The sequence below is a fragment of the Trichoplusia ni genome, chromosome 11 (genome assembly GCF_003590095.1).
Source record: "Trichoplusia ni isolate ovarian cell line Hi5 chromosome 11, tn1, whole genome shotgun sequence".
NCBI classification, from domain to species: domain Eukaryota; kingdom Metazoa; phylum Arthropoda; class Insecta; order Lepidoptera; family Noctuidae; genus Trichoplusia; species Trichoplusia ni.
In genome coordinates, this window is record NC_039488.1 from 50,263 (window position 1) to 68,160 (window position 17,898).

At 35.9% G+C, this 17,898-nt stretch overlaps 2 protein-coding genes across 5 annotated transcripts in view; one reads left to right on the plus strand and one right to left on the minus strand.

Moving 5' to 3' along the window:
• Nucleotides 1-14,763, plus strand: part of LOC113498661 (spastin) — a 28,077-nt gene extending 13,314 nt beyond the window's left edge. For all 4 annotated transcript variants that reach the window (XM_026878761.1, XM_026878763.1, XM_026878762.1 and 1 more), the window contains 5 exons: nt 332-474; nt 2,757-2,947; nt 3,443-3,642; nt 4,964-5,139; nt 7,521-14,763. In XM_026878761.1, coding sequence (XP_026734562.1) covers nt 332-474; nt 2,757-2,947; nt 3,443-3,642; nt 4,964-5,127 — 698 coding nt within the window. In that variant the 3' untranslated portion in view covers nt 5,128-5,139; nt 7,521-14,763. The remainder of the gene's footprint in view (nt 1-331; nt 475-2,756; nt 2,948-3,442; nt 3,643-4,963; nt 5,140-7,520) is intronic.
• On the minus strand, nt 14,579-17,848 carry LOC113498667 (odorant receptor 46a-like). Its single transcript, XM_026878775.1, has 8 exons — nt 17,145-17,848; nt 16,929-17,066; nt 16,373-16,541; nt 16,107-16,216; nt 15,840-15,939; nt 15,655-15,759; nt 15,253-15,408; nt 14,579-15,059 (listed from the first exon to the last, which is right to left on the minus strand). Exons 1-8 carry the CDS (start codon nt 17,480-17,482, stop codon nt 15,003-15,005), a joined length of 1,173 nt encoding a protein of 390 aa, XP_026734576.1. The 5' UTR covers nt 17,483-17,848; the 3' UTR covers nt 14,579-15,002.
• Between the last annotated feature and the right edge of the window lie 50 nt (nt 17,849-17,898).

Here is a 17,898-nt window from a genome sequence, read left to right on the forward strand (position 1 = left end):
CACTGTATTAGTTACTGCCTGCCGCAAAATAAAAGGTTTAGTTCACATGCTCTATTACTTCTATTCCTGTGTTGGCGACTTTGTTAGGAACGAAATGTAAATGAAGGAAAGAGGATTGAACTAATTACTCATGCGTCCAGTATTAGACTACCAACTGTTATACGTTGAATATTAGTTTTCTTCCGGTTCCTCTTTATAGGTATCACATTGACATTGATATTACATTTTGGAATGCTGCGTGCTCTAAGACTGAACATTATAAAACAGCCTGGAGAACGGCCTACTTGGAATAAAAACTTCTGATTTTCATAATCCCTCTTAATAAACACAGGTAAAACGCTGCTCGCCCGGTGCGTAGCGGCCGAGTGTTCGGCTACTTTCTTCTCGATATCCGCTGCGTCGCTCACCAGCAAGTACGTCGGCGAGGGCGAGAAGATGGTGCGAGCGCTGTTCCAGGTGGCCAGGGAGCTTCAGGTAATCATCTTACCTATAAATTCTACCCGATTGGTTTTACCTGGTTATGTCTGTTAGTCAGTATCACCAAAATGATATGGACCTTGCGCTGTCTTAGTATTTTTAATATAAACCAGTATCATCATTCGCAACTAATGTATAATTGTCACTATAACACGCCAATATATGCTCATGCTTGGTATAGGCATCTTTTCTTTTCTGTCCATATTTTGGACCCTAATATAGTTCTTTGTGCCGTTCTAAAACTAAGTTGATAACTGATGTTCATTGCTATATCACATCTGCTTGATGTCTGATAATATCGTTTTGTATTTTTGTATGACATTGGCCGATTGGGTTGCATTTTTGGATTAATTTAGATTAGCTTTTTCCTGAAAAAGGAATTGACAAGGAAGAAAAACAAACTGAACTCTTAATTTTTTTTATTAAATTTGCAAGGCTTTCATTAAACCCAGCTTAATGACACAATAACATGCATAATAGCTATAGGCTGTAGAGTCACAATGACATAGTTAAATGATTAACATGTCACGCGGCATGCAGTCGTTATCGCAACACTAGGCAGTCAGGCAAGTCGACGACCTCGATTCTAAAGGCGCCGCACTCTGATAAAAACTATTTCGATATTTCAATGCACTTTCAAATATTCATACGATTTGTTTAATGATCAGATATTAAGACTTCCTTAAGTGCAATTACAATTTTTTAAATATATTTGATGTGTTGGAAAATAAAATTGTTTATTATTAGACACGAATATTGGTAACGGAAACGGCTAAAAGAAAGCAACAAAATTCACTCTCGTGTATTATTTAAAGGACCTATCTTAGTTATCTGTAGTCTATTCACTGCTGGACAACATGGAATAAAATTAAGTTTCGATAAATTTAATTACAAGAAATCAAATCGAAATTAAATAACTACCAAACTTTCAGACCATCAGGCTAGTGATTCAATCCAAAAAATTAGAAATCGCTTTTAACCGCCGTCTTAATGGAAATAAAAATGTTCGTCGTTAAATATTTGACATAATTATTGAGAGATGTTCAAATCACTTTCTATCATTATTTCAAGTGCTTTTACTGTTGGCAAAAGTGATTAAAGTCGAGTGGACGGTTGCAATCGCAATCTCATGTCGATTCGAAGTCCGCAGAGACAATTATTTAATCAATTTAATAGTTATGAATCATCTCTGTATCATACTTTTTTTCTGCTGTGAATCAATCCTTTAGTTACTCTTGCTGTTAGTTATGTCTCGACGTAATTGTGTCGTATTTTTAACCTTATCATCCGTATGTTAAATACTCAAATGGACGAAATCTAAATATATTTCTGTCTGCTAAACTTCTACAAAACTTGAACAACTGTCATAAAACTTGCTTTTTGGTAGATAGTATTAGTGTATAAAACTATTCTTCGTAGTTACATTACTGCAAAAATAACGAAGAAAACCATGTATTTGTAGACACATGACTTGATAGATCATCACGTGGTATCAGTATTTTCTTAATGCTTATTTCAAGTCTTAGATCAATTTTTGTTTTCACACCGATGACTGTTACAACCTAGCCCTCCACTTGTTTTCCGGTCCATTCACCGGTCGAATAGTAGGAACCGAAGGAAAACACTAACTCGTGATATATATTACACACTTCATATGCATATAGCATGTATAATATGAATATGCACAAGGCCCGGTCACCAGTTATATGTCGCAATTACGACAAAGGTCGCAATAATCGATCAAGTGTGCACGCTGTTTCCTTATTTTATTAATATTTTATGGGTATTATATTATATTATGACCTTGAAATTGTAATTACTAGTAGAAATATAATTAAATCTGTGTAATTTATTCTTTGTAAATAGGTTTTTGGCAGGCAAATCGCCTGTAATGTATGAATAGATAAAATAATTCGTTTTGCAGATTAATTATTTTTAATTGAAATTGAATATGGGTTGGCAAAGAGATTTTCCAAATCGGTTAAGAGTGAGTCGGGAAATTTTGGGGTACGCTGACCTGGACCAGCCGTGGCCAAAGACCAGACTAAAAACTGAAATAATTTGTCTTTAAACTTTACTAAAATGTTTCTTGCTTCATCATCATCATCACCATCGTCATCATCATCATCACCATCGTCATCATCATCAGCCCATATCCGCCCACTGCTGGACATAGGCCTCCCCAAGTCAATTGCTCGCCATCGAGATCTATCTTCGGCTGCTCGGTTTTTGCTTCACTTGAACATTAATTAAAAGGTTATCCATCTATCCCCCAACAGCCCGCGATAATATTCGTGGATGAAGTGGACTCGTTGCTATGCGAGCGGTCGTCGGGCGAGCACGAAGCGTCGCGGCGGCTGAAGACGGAGTTCCTCGTGGAGTTCGACGGGCTGCCCGCCGCGGGCGCAGACCGACTGATCGTGATGGCCGCCACCAACAGGCCGCAGGAACTGGACGAGGCGGCGCTCAGGTTGGTACAAGACTAATATGGAGACTTTATAACTTTAATTTGACTCATGAGATCATCATCACTATTTAAATTTTGAAAAATTCCGTGTCGTTGATTTCTTAGTTATTGGATAAAACGACTACTTTCCAAGACGCGTCCTAATTCATGAGTTACCTACGCGCTGTCGGTTGTGACAGATGATAATATCTAAAGGCATCTTTCATAGCCTCTACACTCAAGTGTTCAACGATCAGAATTCGCTCAACTGTGTTTGATTATTAGTCCCATGCGTTAGATCATCGCAACGGATCACTGCGGTTATCGCTTTGTATCCCAAACTTGCAATGTGACCTTATAACACACAAAAACGATGACCAGAATTTTGCACGTTTGAGCACGAACCTCCGCGATCTAGTTCACTATCCTCTCCCACTGCGTTGATACAGTAACTCAGCCTCACAATATCGGGCCCGAACTAATCTGAATTCGTGTATAACCTGCTTGTATCATTGTCAGACGGTTCCCGAAGCGCGTGTACGTGTCGCTGCCGGACGCGCGCACTCGCATGTCGCTGGTGCGGCGCGTGCTGGCGCGGGGCGCGGCCGCCGCCTCGCTCAGCGACGAGGAGCTGGCGCGTCTGGCCGCGCTCACCGACGGGTACTCCGGCAGCGACCTCACCGCGCTCTGCCGGGACGCCGCGCTCGGACCTATACGGGGTGAGCATAGACTATACGAGTGATATGAACGTGAAAGTTCGTTTGGATAGATGGATGCTTGCTATCGCGATTTGATCGCTAGACGAATTTGGACGAAGGTACACAGATAGTTGTTAATCTGGTTTAACAAAAATAGTTTCCAGCCCGGTTTAACACTGAAAGACATAAGAGCATTTTTATGAAATGAAATCTTTTATCCTGTACGTAGAATAAATCATCACTTTTAAATGTCTTCTTTTTTTTGAGAACGCTACATCGACATGTCCTATCTGACTACCCTGATTACCCTTACCTATCTAGATTCCCGTGGTAAGGTTTTCGATTTATTGCGGGCGCGGCCGCTAGCAACAGCTAGTCTATACTATCAAAAGGTAGCTCTGCTGGCCACACTTACCAATGGCTACAAAAAAACTATCTATTTTCATTTCCCATAGAAAATTCCAAGCTTGAATTTTCACCCATTCCACAATTTTCCGCGATACGTCTGACAAAACATTTTCCAATGTCAATGCTGAAAACCAAATTCGTTTCACATAACACTAACCATAACAGTATTACTTTCTTGCGTGTGTTATTGAACATCTTATACATGTCTAACATGCAACGATGCGCCTTGACCCGCTTACAGGAGTCTTAGCTCATAAAACGGTATCAAAACTATCGGATCACAATAAAGCAACGCCCACGCCATCTGTCGGGCAAAGCGAAACTAATCGTAAATCTTTAAACGCCTATACGCGTACGATGTACCCAGTAATTATGTAGTAATATTCATTTATTGTATGACAAATGTATCGGTCAATAAACTTTTATTATGTGTTGTAATTAATGTATTGTTCTATAATTTATTTGTAAAATAGACACGTTCATAATCAAATCACATTTTATAATAATCCTGTCAGTGTCTTTCTTAAGGCAAACCTAATATATCTTTGATATCAATGTTTGTTTTTTTCTCAGTGAAAAGAAACTTTCTTCTCAAAACGTGTTATATTTACAAACAGTAGTATTGATTTTTTCTGATCAAAAAACGACCTCAAGCCCAAGAGGGCAGGATTGATGACTTTTTTTAAACCAGACCTTGAAAATCCTTTCTCATATTAACAGTTCCTTTTCCCAACTATGTGGGGGTCGGCTGCCTGTCTAACCGGATACAACTAAACAGTTTTTTTACAAGGAGTGACTGCCTATCTTACCTCCTCCAACCAATTACCTGGGCAACACCGTACCCCATAGAAACTGGGGATCAGACTTTTCTAGCTTCTGACTACTACTGATTTAAATCAATTCCCAATATTCATATTCCTTTTCGTTCCTCCAGAGTTGGACCCTGAAGAGGTGAAGTGCCTGGACCTGTCGCTGGTACGCAGCATCACGTTCACGGACTTCATGGACGCGCTGAAGCGGATCCGGCCGTCGGTGTCGCCGCTCAGCCTCGCCGGCTACGAGAAGTGGTCCGTGCAGTACGGCGATCTCGGGCTATGACTTGTTATATAGGTATTATATCAATCAATCAAATTTTACTAGTCTTGTTGGTCTAGTAGTTAGTGACGCTGACAGCTATACCGGAGGACGTGGGTTCGATTCCTACCCAGGACAAATTGTACCACCGTGCTCGATCTGTCGGTGGTTCCAATCCCGCGTTGAGCAAGCATTCATGTGTTCCACAAGTGCTTGTTCTCGAGTCTTGTTTATGTGACTTGAATGTTTACGGAACCTCCGCGACACAAGGATACAATTCCTCAGTGAAAAAGATGATTTTCTCTTTAAAAAATTAAAATTACGTGTATTATGTGAATACATGAGTATTGGGTTTCAAGGATCGTTTTTTTTATTTCGTGACAAAGCCCGACTCGTACTCATAGCGTATAGGATAGAGTAAAAATCGATCGTGTTTTATTAATGGTTCAGGCGTATAAAACTAAAAGCTATATAACAACGAACGCATCAAGAACATTGTCGTATCTGAGGGCACGGCAGTGCCCCTGCCAAGTCTCGAGCAAAACGGGCACGGCCGTACCATCTTTTCTCGAAGCGATTCGCGGCTGTTTCGCCCCCCCTGTATCTTCGACGTGGACAAAGCTAGGAGTTTAGCTTTTCGGGGAATAATAGTAGGCATTAGAACAAGCTTAAGTTCGAAATTACATGCCAATTGAATTAATGGTTTAGGAGTTACGGTCGATCAAAGTTACACCATTTTGTCACTCACTGACTCACTGACTCACTGACTCACTGACAGATCATCAAAAATCTAAGGTACTTCTAGCAGACTTAGAAACTTCAAATTTTGCACCAAGATAGGTCCTTAGCCACATATAAAGGAAAAATTATAAAAACATTAAAAAATAATATGCCATAGAAAACAATTTTATATTTGCGGTTTGGCAAGAACATTATGTATGGATTTTGACTGCATTGTTAACTTTGTTCGTTGTTTAAGTACCTATTCAATTGGATGAATACATACATAGAATAGAAAAGAATAATATAAATGTAATACACAGACTATCATTAATACAAATTAATACATAAAATTCATAATTCATTAAATTAATAAAGCTAAAACTCCATTGTATTGCGATAAATATTGTATGCGCGCTCGATAGATGGCGTTGTACGTGTCTGAATCGCGCTATGGTTTCGTTACAAAGCGCAGTCTAAGTAGTACTTCAGAATAATTCGATAATTTTCATTTGATAGCGCCACCTGTCTATGAAAAACCATTTCGAAACTAAAAAATATTGTAGTGATAATTGATATTCGGAGAACTTTACGTGTTATTTAGTTTAGTTTAGCTATAGTTTGTAAGTTAGTAGATATATATATGCATATATATATATAAGTTTATGCTTGTTTACATTAGAAGTAACGAAGTCTCAGAGAAGAAACAAAAGAGATAGAGATAGAGAATGGGTTCTAAGCAAAGCAGTAGCTGAAGTCCTAGAAATTATGACACCTAAAAAAAAGAAAGAAATACACTTACAAAAAATAAATGAGATCCCACCAAAAACATTAAATGTAAAAAAATGCCAAGTCTCTCGATGCAGTCTTTCCATCGTAAAAAGTTTTGAGATCTCATAGAAGCCAAGTCCTATTCAAAATATTTTGTAGTTATAAATCAACATTTAGTAATTGTATCAATAGTTTTCTTTATATTATAATTATAGTGACTTGGCAATGAGCACAAATTAAAAGCTGCTTGATGCCTGGAATTATGTGCAAATGTTACTGACGAGACCAGTGATCAGATTATTTGTTATGTGTGAATCATGATGGTCACTACCGACTACATGCTCCAATACAATAATTAAGAATACCTTACGGGCCATCGCTTTATGAAAGTAAATGAATCGAGAGTACACTAAGACTGACTGCCGTTGCCGAAATTCGGTTGGGACGACACGGATAAACCAAAAGAAAATTAATTTTGTGATATTAATGTTTACGCATGCGGTGTGTGTAACTTTCAACTCCTACAAATATGCCGTTTTATTTGTTTCTTCTTGTGCTCATTGCCAAGTCACTATAATTATAATATAAAGAAAACTATTGATACAATTACTAAATGTTGATTTATAACTACAAAATATTTTGAATAGGACTTGGCTTCTATGAGATCTCAAAACTTTTTACGATGGAAAGACTGCATCGAGAGACTTGGCATTTTTTTACATTTAATGTTTTTGGTGGGATTAAAACTGACCCATAACAATTACGACTTTTAAATTTAATAAAACTATAAAAAATAAAAACAATCATAAACTTCTTATTTCCTTGCTTTTACTGCCTTCCTGGTAACTAGAGCAAGGAAATTTAAAGATTAACCATAACCAACTATATTAAACCATTGAAGGCTAACAGAAAAATTTCTATTTCAGGTATTGATTTACTCAGAGTGAGTCATTAAAATTAAGTGAATAGAGAATATGTACGATGTTGATCTACAATTGATAAGTTTTACGCAAACTACTCGTCGCTCAAACTTTATAAGTCTTATTTATGCCTCGACTGATGAACTCGACATAGTTTCAAACTTCGCCATACAGTCCGTTCATACAGCCCTAATTACATGATAGATAAATAAAAACCTATCTTGAACAGTCAATGTGATCTAAGTTTTAATCTTATTTAAAAGACGTGCAATGGAAAAGTCAACCTTATACTATTGACTTAAAACTCATTTTTAAACGGGATGAAATTCTCTCTTCTTTGTGTCTGCGTGAACGGACTTCATTCCCTCTTGGATCTAGTAACATTCCGAGCAGACGAGGTATACAGCCAAATACGTTTCTTTACAATTGACTTAATAGTATACCTATTTTATAATAAAGGAGAATGGGGAAACAGTGTAAACCTGTTTTGTTTCCGTTTACAATTCCAATAAAGCCGTTATATACCGTAGTACCTAGTGTTGTCCAATTAGCAACTAACCGATTCAATTAGTCGATTTTAGATTCAATCGATGTTCATAATTCATCGAATGACACATGCGTTCTCCTTTGTTATATAAAATCACATCTAGTCAAAATGTGACTGTTTGTGTGAATTACAGTCCGATAGTGAAGCCCAGTCGATTAGTAATGTTTATCGACGATTGCCGTGATCGATTTTACCTGTAATATAGAACTTGCCGCAATACGTCAATGTTGATGCTTTTTTATATTGAATACCTAGTGTTAATTATGTAATTGGTTTCAACTCATTCTTGATTTAATATCGATGTAATATACTTAAGATTATAAACTAAATAGCACTGCACTACGAAGCAATAATATTATACTGCTTGAAAATAAAATTGTCAGAATGAGTTAAAAACAATTATAGTTCCATATGTCCAAACTCCACTAACATAAGTCCTTAACGGGTGACGCCAAAATAGTATAACCCGGATAGTTAGAGAAGTCGCTTTCATTGTATCTAGACGTGAAGAGATCGCTTTTTGCCAAACACTTCTCTATCGGCCCGGGTTACATTAGCCCTCATAGTACCCGTCCAGTCAAAAGGAACGTTGGAAAGTGGCCTCTATGTCCAGGTCAGAGAGTATATTATTTATTGCCATCCCTCCTTTTGGCTTGTTCGGTTTAGTTCAGCTTTTTAAGGACCAAATATGGAATGTACCTTCCCTAGGTTGAATTCCATTGTGACTGTGAACAAACACAAATTGTATTGCAACGAGAAAGCTTTTTATTGTGATTTTATCCAAATAATTATCCTCTACATAGGATGGAGTAAATATAAAATGATTGTTTTGCATTATGATTTTTGTTACCAATTAATAGAATTATCTAATCTCAAATAACCGAACAAATGGAATCGTTGTACAAAATGCGTTTACCTTTTAGTATTACCTCAGAATTTTGTATATTTGAATTTATTTGCAATTAATTATATTGTAGCTTAATGAACTTATTATATTTTAATTGTATTTTAGTGATTTATCGACAACCTTATGAATCTACCGTAGTATGAAAGTACGTATTTTTATTAGCCCCTTGTAGTCACAGTATTTAACCGCGTAAATAGATGTAAGGTACCTAACACGTAACATGGATAGACTACACATTTAAGTATAAATAGTACATAGAAGAAAGTTAAAAAGCCTAGAACTCTCAATAATTATGAATAGTGATTTATCAGGTTGTCGATAACATTGTTGAAATTAGTATAGTTTTAGCACTGCCCAATGTTGTTAGATAATCCTTAATTAAATCAATCAAGGTTTTATATTAATTATATTCTTTATGGCAACACAATTCTACACCAAAAGACTTATTACTGTTTTGACGCAGAATTGTGTTATCGAAAAATAGATTTTTGTTTAAAAAATGTTATAATTGTACTTAATTAATGTAATTTGTTGATTTTATTTTATATTTTCTAAATTATCTTGCCGGTATCGCGACGTTTGGTTTCTCGGTATAGTACGCTGCGTGTCTTATGAAATAGTTACTTTACTCGATCGATTCGCAAGGCTAGCCCCGACTGTAGCAGAATGGATTCAAATCGTTTGCTCAAAATGTAAAGTACGATGATTTTGAGCGTAAATGAAAATATATTTTCGTAATGGTTTGTTATAAAATTGTCTATCTCTTCGATTAAAGGTTATTTAATGGAAATCAATTACAGGACCACGCGTTTGTATATATTAGACTTGACATAGTGTGCCATTTAGTTTGCACTATCGAGCTGTGAGCTAACATGACGTATTCAGACATGAGGTTAAAGCAAGAAGTTTTAATACCTGTTGTCAGCATAGAATAATCGCTATTGCTGTAAATAAATGCGGCATAAGAATATTTACTGTTGTTTTAATTTAGTGAATTGTAATCTGCTTTTAAGCTGTGATTAACACCTGTCTGAATACACGTGTTTCAGTATCTTGGTATGTCGTGAAAAAGCTAGTAAAAGCTATAGCCACAAAGGAAGTGGTTATGCAATAAATGTACTATCCAAGTCGAATACATAGTAAAAGTTCATAAAGTAGCAGATTGATAGTTATCGAAGTTGATACCAGTCGATTTCAGTCTACAAACGAGTACCGCCAAATACATGAACCCTATGTATGAATCATACATAAAGTCGCATTGGAGATTGAAATTGCCTTTTATCAGATAACTTGCCTTGTCTCATACGAAGCTACAAGCTCACTAGCTCGGTATCGTGTCAGCCGGAAATTAAATAGTTTTTGTAACGATAGTGATCAATTCCTAAGAAGACAGCGACATAGTGGTTAGTGCAGTTTACGTAGCGACTATTTTAACGTAACTAGCTATAGTTAGTGTAGCTTGTAGTTCTCAAGGTATGATTGCGTTGATTATGTGTTGTGGCGTGATTCTGATTTGTAGATGGCAAGGGAAAGAAACGGGTTTTAATAGTGGGAGTTTGATCACGCGTGTATATCGGGATAGGCCGATAAGTTTCGGGCTCAACTGGAGTCTTTATGGCGCGGCCGCGAGATCGCAATTCGTTTTTTTTTTCTTTATAGTTTTGGGCTTATAACTTTGAATACGTACATTATGTGTAAATCGAACGCTACGTATTTTTCTATGAAAAAAAAAGTTTTTCTCGTGAAGTAGTATGCAAATTGCATCTTTATTTCTACGCATTTTGCAAAAGAGCCTATTTCCTAAAAAATATTTCTGCTTCGCTTATCTTTGCATTATATTGGAGTAAGCTTCGATTTAAAAACCGCGAGACTAAGGAAGCATATCAGGTAACTGGGAGCAGGGATAGCATCGGAATATATCCTGTGTAGTGGCGAAACTAAGAAAATAGGATAGAAAAAGAATTTTGGACTTTTGGTACGATATCGCCTTATGGCGATTATAAAAATTAAGGCTATTTGCAAAGCCAACTTTTGTATTCACAGCCAAAGTTTTTAAAAAAGCCCTGAGAAAAGTAAGAGGTATGGTTGTAAGGAGTCTGGTATCCTTTGGAGAACCTTTTAATAAGGTTAAGTAGTGGGACTGGGTCTTCTGAGGTAGAAGAACACGCCACAACCCGCGTATGTGTAGATACAGTTTAGATAATGTTCCCACTTCTAGTGCTGAATTATACAAACATTAAGATTCGATTTGCTTGCTAGGTCTTATGTCCACTGAAGTGAACGACGAAAAATTTGACAGGAGGAAAATGCTTATGACCAGAAAAAATAATGTCTTAAGTCAGTTTAGTCAGACACGGGCATCGACCGAATAAGATGGAAAAATCACACTAAATTTGATAAAGGTGATGTTTTTTAAATGAGATAAGCTCGTCGCTGGCTTGCCCGGATCGGGAGACGTAAGCTCGGTAGGGCAAAAAAATAAATGTTTTTTTTTCTTTGCTCCGGAATAGACCGTTTATTTCAGTGGACAGTTAGACATTTAGATAGAATAATTCCCTAATTCCTCACGACTCCCACTTAACATTACTGCTGATACGATTATTTAGATATGAGAAAGAAATGTTATTGTCAAGATAAGAGAATGTTAAGTAAATAGTTTTAAGGAAAATGTGTGTTTTTGTGTGGCAATTAAGAATGTAAGAAGTATAAAGATATGTCTTAAAGTTGACGGATGTGTAATGGAAAGTCCATTGCATTATGTAAAATTTTTTTTATTATGAGATTTGGGAAACGGTTGAATGAAATTTCAATGTTATTATGTATATTACGTTTTGATATTCCCGTAGAGTAAGAGTTGAGTTTTGTTGCTAGTTATGTGTGGACCTCGTTTTAATGAACTTTTTTACCCTTTTTCGAATGAATTAAATCTTATTTTTTATCGTATTGGCAAGTATCGTTCAAGTGGGATGTACGTAAATATTTTTTAATAATGAAATCTTTTTAAGGCAAGTGTGCAAGTTTATATTAACAAAATAAACGTTGTGATTTTTAAAAGATTTTTTCACGTTTCGGTTGTGGTTCTTTTGGAGATATTTTCCGTTTTTTTTTTCTATACGTGTCGTTTCGTAATTTGCTTGTTTGATCGTGAACTTTTGTACCAGTGTTACATGCGTTATGTTTTGGTAATAAATGGTAGTAAATGTGAAGTTTGATTAGAAATTATTATCTACTTATCTTTGGGAACTTTTTGTTGGAATGTCGCAATGGTAGAACTAGAATATTATTTTTGGTTTTCTCAAAAATTTGAACTATGAAGGGTTCACGAGAGGGAACACGAGAACGAACTTTCGTGCAATAATTTCAAATAAAAAAGATTGAATATTAAGAAAAGAATGCAAAACAAAACACTAGCAATCGCAGCTTCTACAAAGTGTACAGTCGATCACACAACAGCTGTAACGAACACACTACTTCAAGACAGTAAAATATATTTTTGTAATTCGTTATTTCCGATGTGCGCTCGACTGTAAAAAGAAACTGTTTACATTTATTTTGTGTTGGAAACGTCGCATGCGAAGTTGGTACACTGCATTTAAGCACGCACGCGCTCACAACTTCAAATAACTTTATATTAAGCGGAAAAGCTTTAATTAACACGTATTGCGATATTATTACAGTCCATTTGTCCATTACTTAAACTAAACTATTTTCTGTTCTGAATTTCTTTTATACCTTGCCAACCTAGTCTTCCAATAAACTTCTATTTTCTGTTTTCCTGGTACTTTATTTCTTGAAATTGGACTGTTATAATGTAAGTATTGCGTGCTAACTCTATGCGTTCATACATACAGACTGCACTTAAAATACATAGTATGAATGAAATCAAACTTATGAATCACGCGCCCAATTAAAACTGTTAAGAATATATTGCATAGACTATCGCTAGCTATATTTTCTAAATTTTATTGTTATGAATCTCATAAACATGTTTTAATTCTAAATTAATTACTTTTGGAGTTTCAGGCCGTTTTCAAACTGAGCGTATAACCAGCCGTCACATTTATTACATTTCAATACATATTCACTTTCAATCACACCTATTAGATCATGCCAATGGTCACAGGGTAGAAAACCTGGAATAAACCAATATATTTTCGAACTCTGGGGCGTATTACAAAGTAATTATCATTTGTTAAAACCGGCAAAGGTTAGACTTTTTCCAAGCGTGTGTTACGACGTCAGATAACCAATGTTAAACTCTGATACCAGGTTGTACATCACCCATTCAAAAAGAAGAATCACTCATTCGTCGACTGAATAAATGTCTGGTTTGAACATGGTCTCATTTAATTAGTGAAGTATAAGTAACTGTGAAGTGAAAGATTTCGGTCAATATTGAAACACTTTTAAATATGTACTTGCATTAGCTAGCACAATTTTGTAATTATATCTTTTAAATTCAGAGACCATATAATTATGTGACTTTATTCAACATAATCATTCATGTTTTTAAGTCCCAATACTTATCATCGGCATCAGCCTCGCCTCTTCCTATGCTGGGGTCGGCTTCCAAGCTAACAGGATGCAGCCAAGTACCGGTATTTAACAAGGAGTGACTGCTTATCTGACCTCGTCAACCTTACAAGACAGTACCCCTCAGTAAGACTGGTTGTCCGACTGCATTGTCTGATAGCTCCCAGAACGGAATGCCTTCCACCCCCACTTCACGTAAGACGGTCGTAATTGGTCGCAACAAACACGCGGGAATCGATTCAGTAACTGAATCTAATCAATTTGACAAAATATTACCATTCATAATTTGATCACCATCATCATTATCATGAACCAAATAATCGTGCTTTGCCTCGCTGTGATATGGATAATAAACCCAATGCCTTATTATTTCATGCGCACTATTTTTAATCCAAATATCGTTACTATTGTATTTGTCTGTCTTTAACACAAGTTTTCACAAGCATGTCACATACACATACATATTTCACGATGAAGTTTTCCTAATAGTTTAAATGAATCACAAATTTTATTTAAAAAAAGGTATTTGTGAAGGTTGCAATGAAAGTTAAGAGGACATTTTAATAAAATCAGACAACAACGTATTTTTATCTTTGTTATTTTATTAATACCATGGCAACACTGCGTATTTATTGCAGTTGGCAAATCAAGGCACACAATTTCACATCTACCTGCTTATAAAACTTGTATGACAGACAGACAAACGATCTGTTATCTCAAAACTAATGAGCTTCGTAACATAAGTAACGAATTGCGACTGATTGTTACCTTATAAAGATATTTCAAAATTATTTCCTAAGTCGTTTTGATGTGGTTGTTTAAAAGCGATAAGGAATAAGAAAAACGTATTGATACGGATCTTTGTTTATTGCTAAAGGTAAGACAAAACTGATGTCACTCAGTTTTAAATTAATTCTAATGTTTTGGCCTATTTATAAAGAAACGATTGTATGTTAAAAATTGTTTTATAAGACTTGGGGCTAAGGGTAAAATGATGGCGGATGAATCTCATTGAAAAAGAAGTGTTACATTATTTTGTCAGTATTGGTTAAATTAAGTATTGTTTTAATACAATCGTTTCTTTATAAACATTCCACTCGTCTCCTATTATTGCGAATATAAATTCTAAAACGTGGTTGTAATTGTTTTTACACGTTCGCCTTTATGCTACTTGTTTTAATTTAAGCGCACGAATTTATCGATTTGACTAAAAACTTTGTCGGTCTTACACACTCTGTAATATTTTGTAAATACAAAAAAAATGTAATACATTCTATCGCTGGCGATTTTTTTTGTGAAGATATTACAGGACAACATCGTAATAAAATATTGCAAAGTGTGTACAAGGCCTTATGTATCGTTGAGTGTTACAAGAATAAAAAAAATGATATTTTTTCATTATAATTAAGCACACTTTCGCCTAAAATGTCGTGAATGTTACACTAAGCATATGTGATACCTACACGGTTTATAAATAAATAATTAATTTGTGAATTTTGTTTTATTCTGTGTTAACTCTGTTCAAGACTGCGAAGTAAGAATATGAACAACGTAGAATCTGAAATAGAGAAATATAATATTATCTCTTTAAATACATTTAAAAAACACTTATTTATTTTTTTAAATCAATATAAGAAAACATATACAAGTATTTTTCAATAATATGTACTTGTTGAAATGACCTGAATAGAAATTTACAAAATTAACTATGTTGATAACGCTGTTGAAACTGCTGCCGGTCATATACTCACCGCAACGAAAGTAGGTCTAGACAAAGATATATAGTGTCCAGCTTTAAAGATGATAGGTTTCTTCATTCGTTCCATGGCTATCCACAAGGAGCGCGCGAACTTTATGTCCTGTTCATACCAGGGACACAAGTACAGCCAATCTCGGAGATTTTCACTCTAAAAATAAAAAGATTAGCTACGAGTTCTAACGATTGTGTTGTATTGTCCTATACTTCGATCTGACGTATAGGTACACCCATAAGACAAACAAGTAGATGTCACTAATTCGCCTAGCAAAAGCTTCTCTTTTAAATTCAGTCTTTGTAATTCAGCGTCAGACACCTGACTGATTATTTAGGGCCATCACGCCCTACGCGTTGGGAAAATGTACTCAAACGAGACATCATTTTTAAATAGTCTTACCCTTATTGTTAGTTCGTGCCCACACCAGCAGTAAAGGAATAGCTGTGACAACATGGTCACCATGTAATTTAGCATCGAGTAGAACTGGACGCTGTCGTGTTCCACCTAAAAATTAACCCAGGAGGTATATAAATGCAATAGCTCTAATATTCAATAGATGCTAGGAAATTTCATCAGAAACATACGATGGAAATCCTCAGTCCGATATTGCAGATTATAACGACGGTGCCAGTCAGTTGGAAGAATATGTTCGCGTGGTATGTGTCTTCACAAAGTTGAATAAATCTGTAATGATAGCATAATATTACTGATTACTTACCCTTCACGTACATATATATATAATTCTTTGACATCCGACGTCTCCAACGACTCGTGCCATTGTATGTGCAAAAATCTATGGCGGTTGTCGCTTGGAGTCGCAGTATTGGGTGCGACAGACTTGTTTTACAAACCTTTCCACAGTTTGATGCTGTTTTATGCATTCAATGAGAAGCTCGTTATTATTTTTTATACTTCCGTCATTATTTCCTTTCGACTTTGATGATAGAGACACGTTTTGTATCTGAAAATAATTGAAACTTTAGGTATTAACTGCGTAATGAATTTAAAGCTTCCAGAATTAATATATTTTCTGTAATTTATTTATTTTATACTATTTACTCTTTTTCGCTTGCTCAAAAGAAATCTAATTCGTGTCTAAAAGTCAAGCCTATAATACCTTTTCTATTTTGTTCATGATAATCTCAAGCTGGGCACATCCGAACATGATCATACAGACGGCGACGCTGTCAACAGATATGAAGAGGAACGCGCTGATGTAGATGCTGACCATCTGGTAGATGTAACCAATCTCGTACCCAGGAGACTTCAGTGGGGTCACCGGCATCCTGATGAAGAAATTTTAGTCAATAAGCAAGAGTCAAGTTGTAAGGATTTTGTAAGGTGTGAATGATGCATAAATAAATAATACGACGTCCAGTTTATTCACGCTTATTTCGTAAGGGTTTGCTGAAATTGAAGTAGAGAGATATTCAAGAGAACAAGCAAGAGTCGTATTATGCGAAAAAGATGGCAAGAATCAACGTACTGAAACTAATAAAGTGCTTTCACAACAAATTCTCGTGAAGCTTGTCAACGCTCAGGTACGATACTTAGTCTAATTACCCCCTCTTTCACACCAACAGGCACTCGTAGTACCTACCTATCTAAATAGCGTTTCGTTCCTCTTTACATTACCAGTCTTTCCTTTATAGAATGTAGGGTGTAATACTCACCAGATTCGAAACGGGAATGACCGCTTGCTGGCATCATCAAACAGCGGTATCATAGCCCAGAGCGTGCAGGTGGTGGTAGCGCTCGTCAGGAAGAACAAACACAGACGCCTTATCTTGCGAGCTTGGGTAGCTAGAATTCTGATAGAAGCTTTGTTACTTAAAAAAAAACTCTATGTGCATTAAGTTAAGGTCCAGATTACAATAAAAATTACTTACTTCTCATGCACAACAGATTTCGGTTTAAAAATATCGTCATCCATGTACCCCAAAAGCTCTATTAAGTTGTTCTTGTTTACCATGAAAGCTGTAGACTTGTAACACAAAGACGCCTGAGTGAATAGCAGGTATGAGGCTTCGGAAACCTCGTTCATATTGCCCCATACTTCTGCGATGTAAATAATTTCGAATAGCAGAAAGGAATACTGAGTCCACATAACAAAGAGCATGTACAATTTCCTAAATATGATATAGTTTGGTGGATGAGGCCAAATACCAAAAAAACCTAAGATTCTTTTCGGACGACCGAGAAATAGTTCCGTGTTTTTTATCACCATTGTTCCGTTTTCTGATCTGATAGCGAAAGTCTATTGTTGAGAATTTCAGTAGTGTGTTGAAGACTTCAATTTATATAATCCATTTTCCAAGGATTGTTTAAATATTGAAAACAAAAGTTTCGAACAATTAATTGTTTGTGTAAAGTTTTAATTGTTGTTGATGGGTTAATGTGTTATAAATTGAAGGAACTGTGTTATTAGCAAAACAGCAATTATTACTGTTCTAAACGAAAGTTGTTGTTTCTGAATTGTTTCTGAAAATTATATTTTACCTTATCGCTTTGTTCACAGTGCAGGAGGTTCTCATATTAAGTACGCCGCATGATCTTAGTCCGTAGGTATTAATTTTATACGCATAGCTTAACTCTCTCAAAATCGTTATGGAAAGCTTGCTAAACGAACGTATTGTTCTTCTC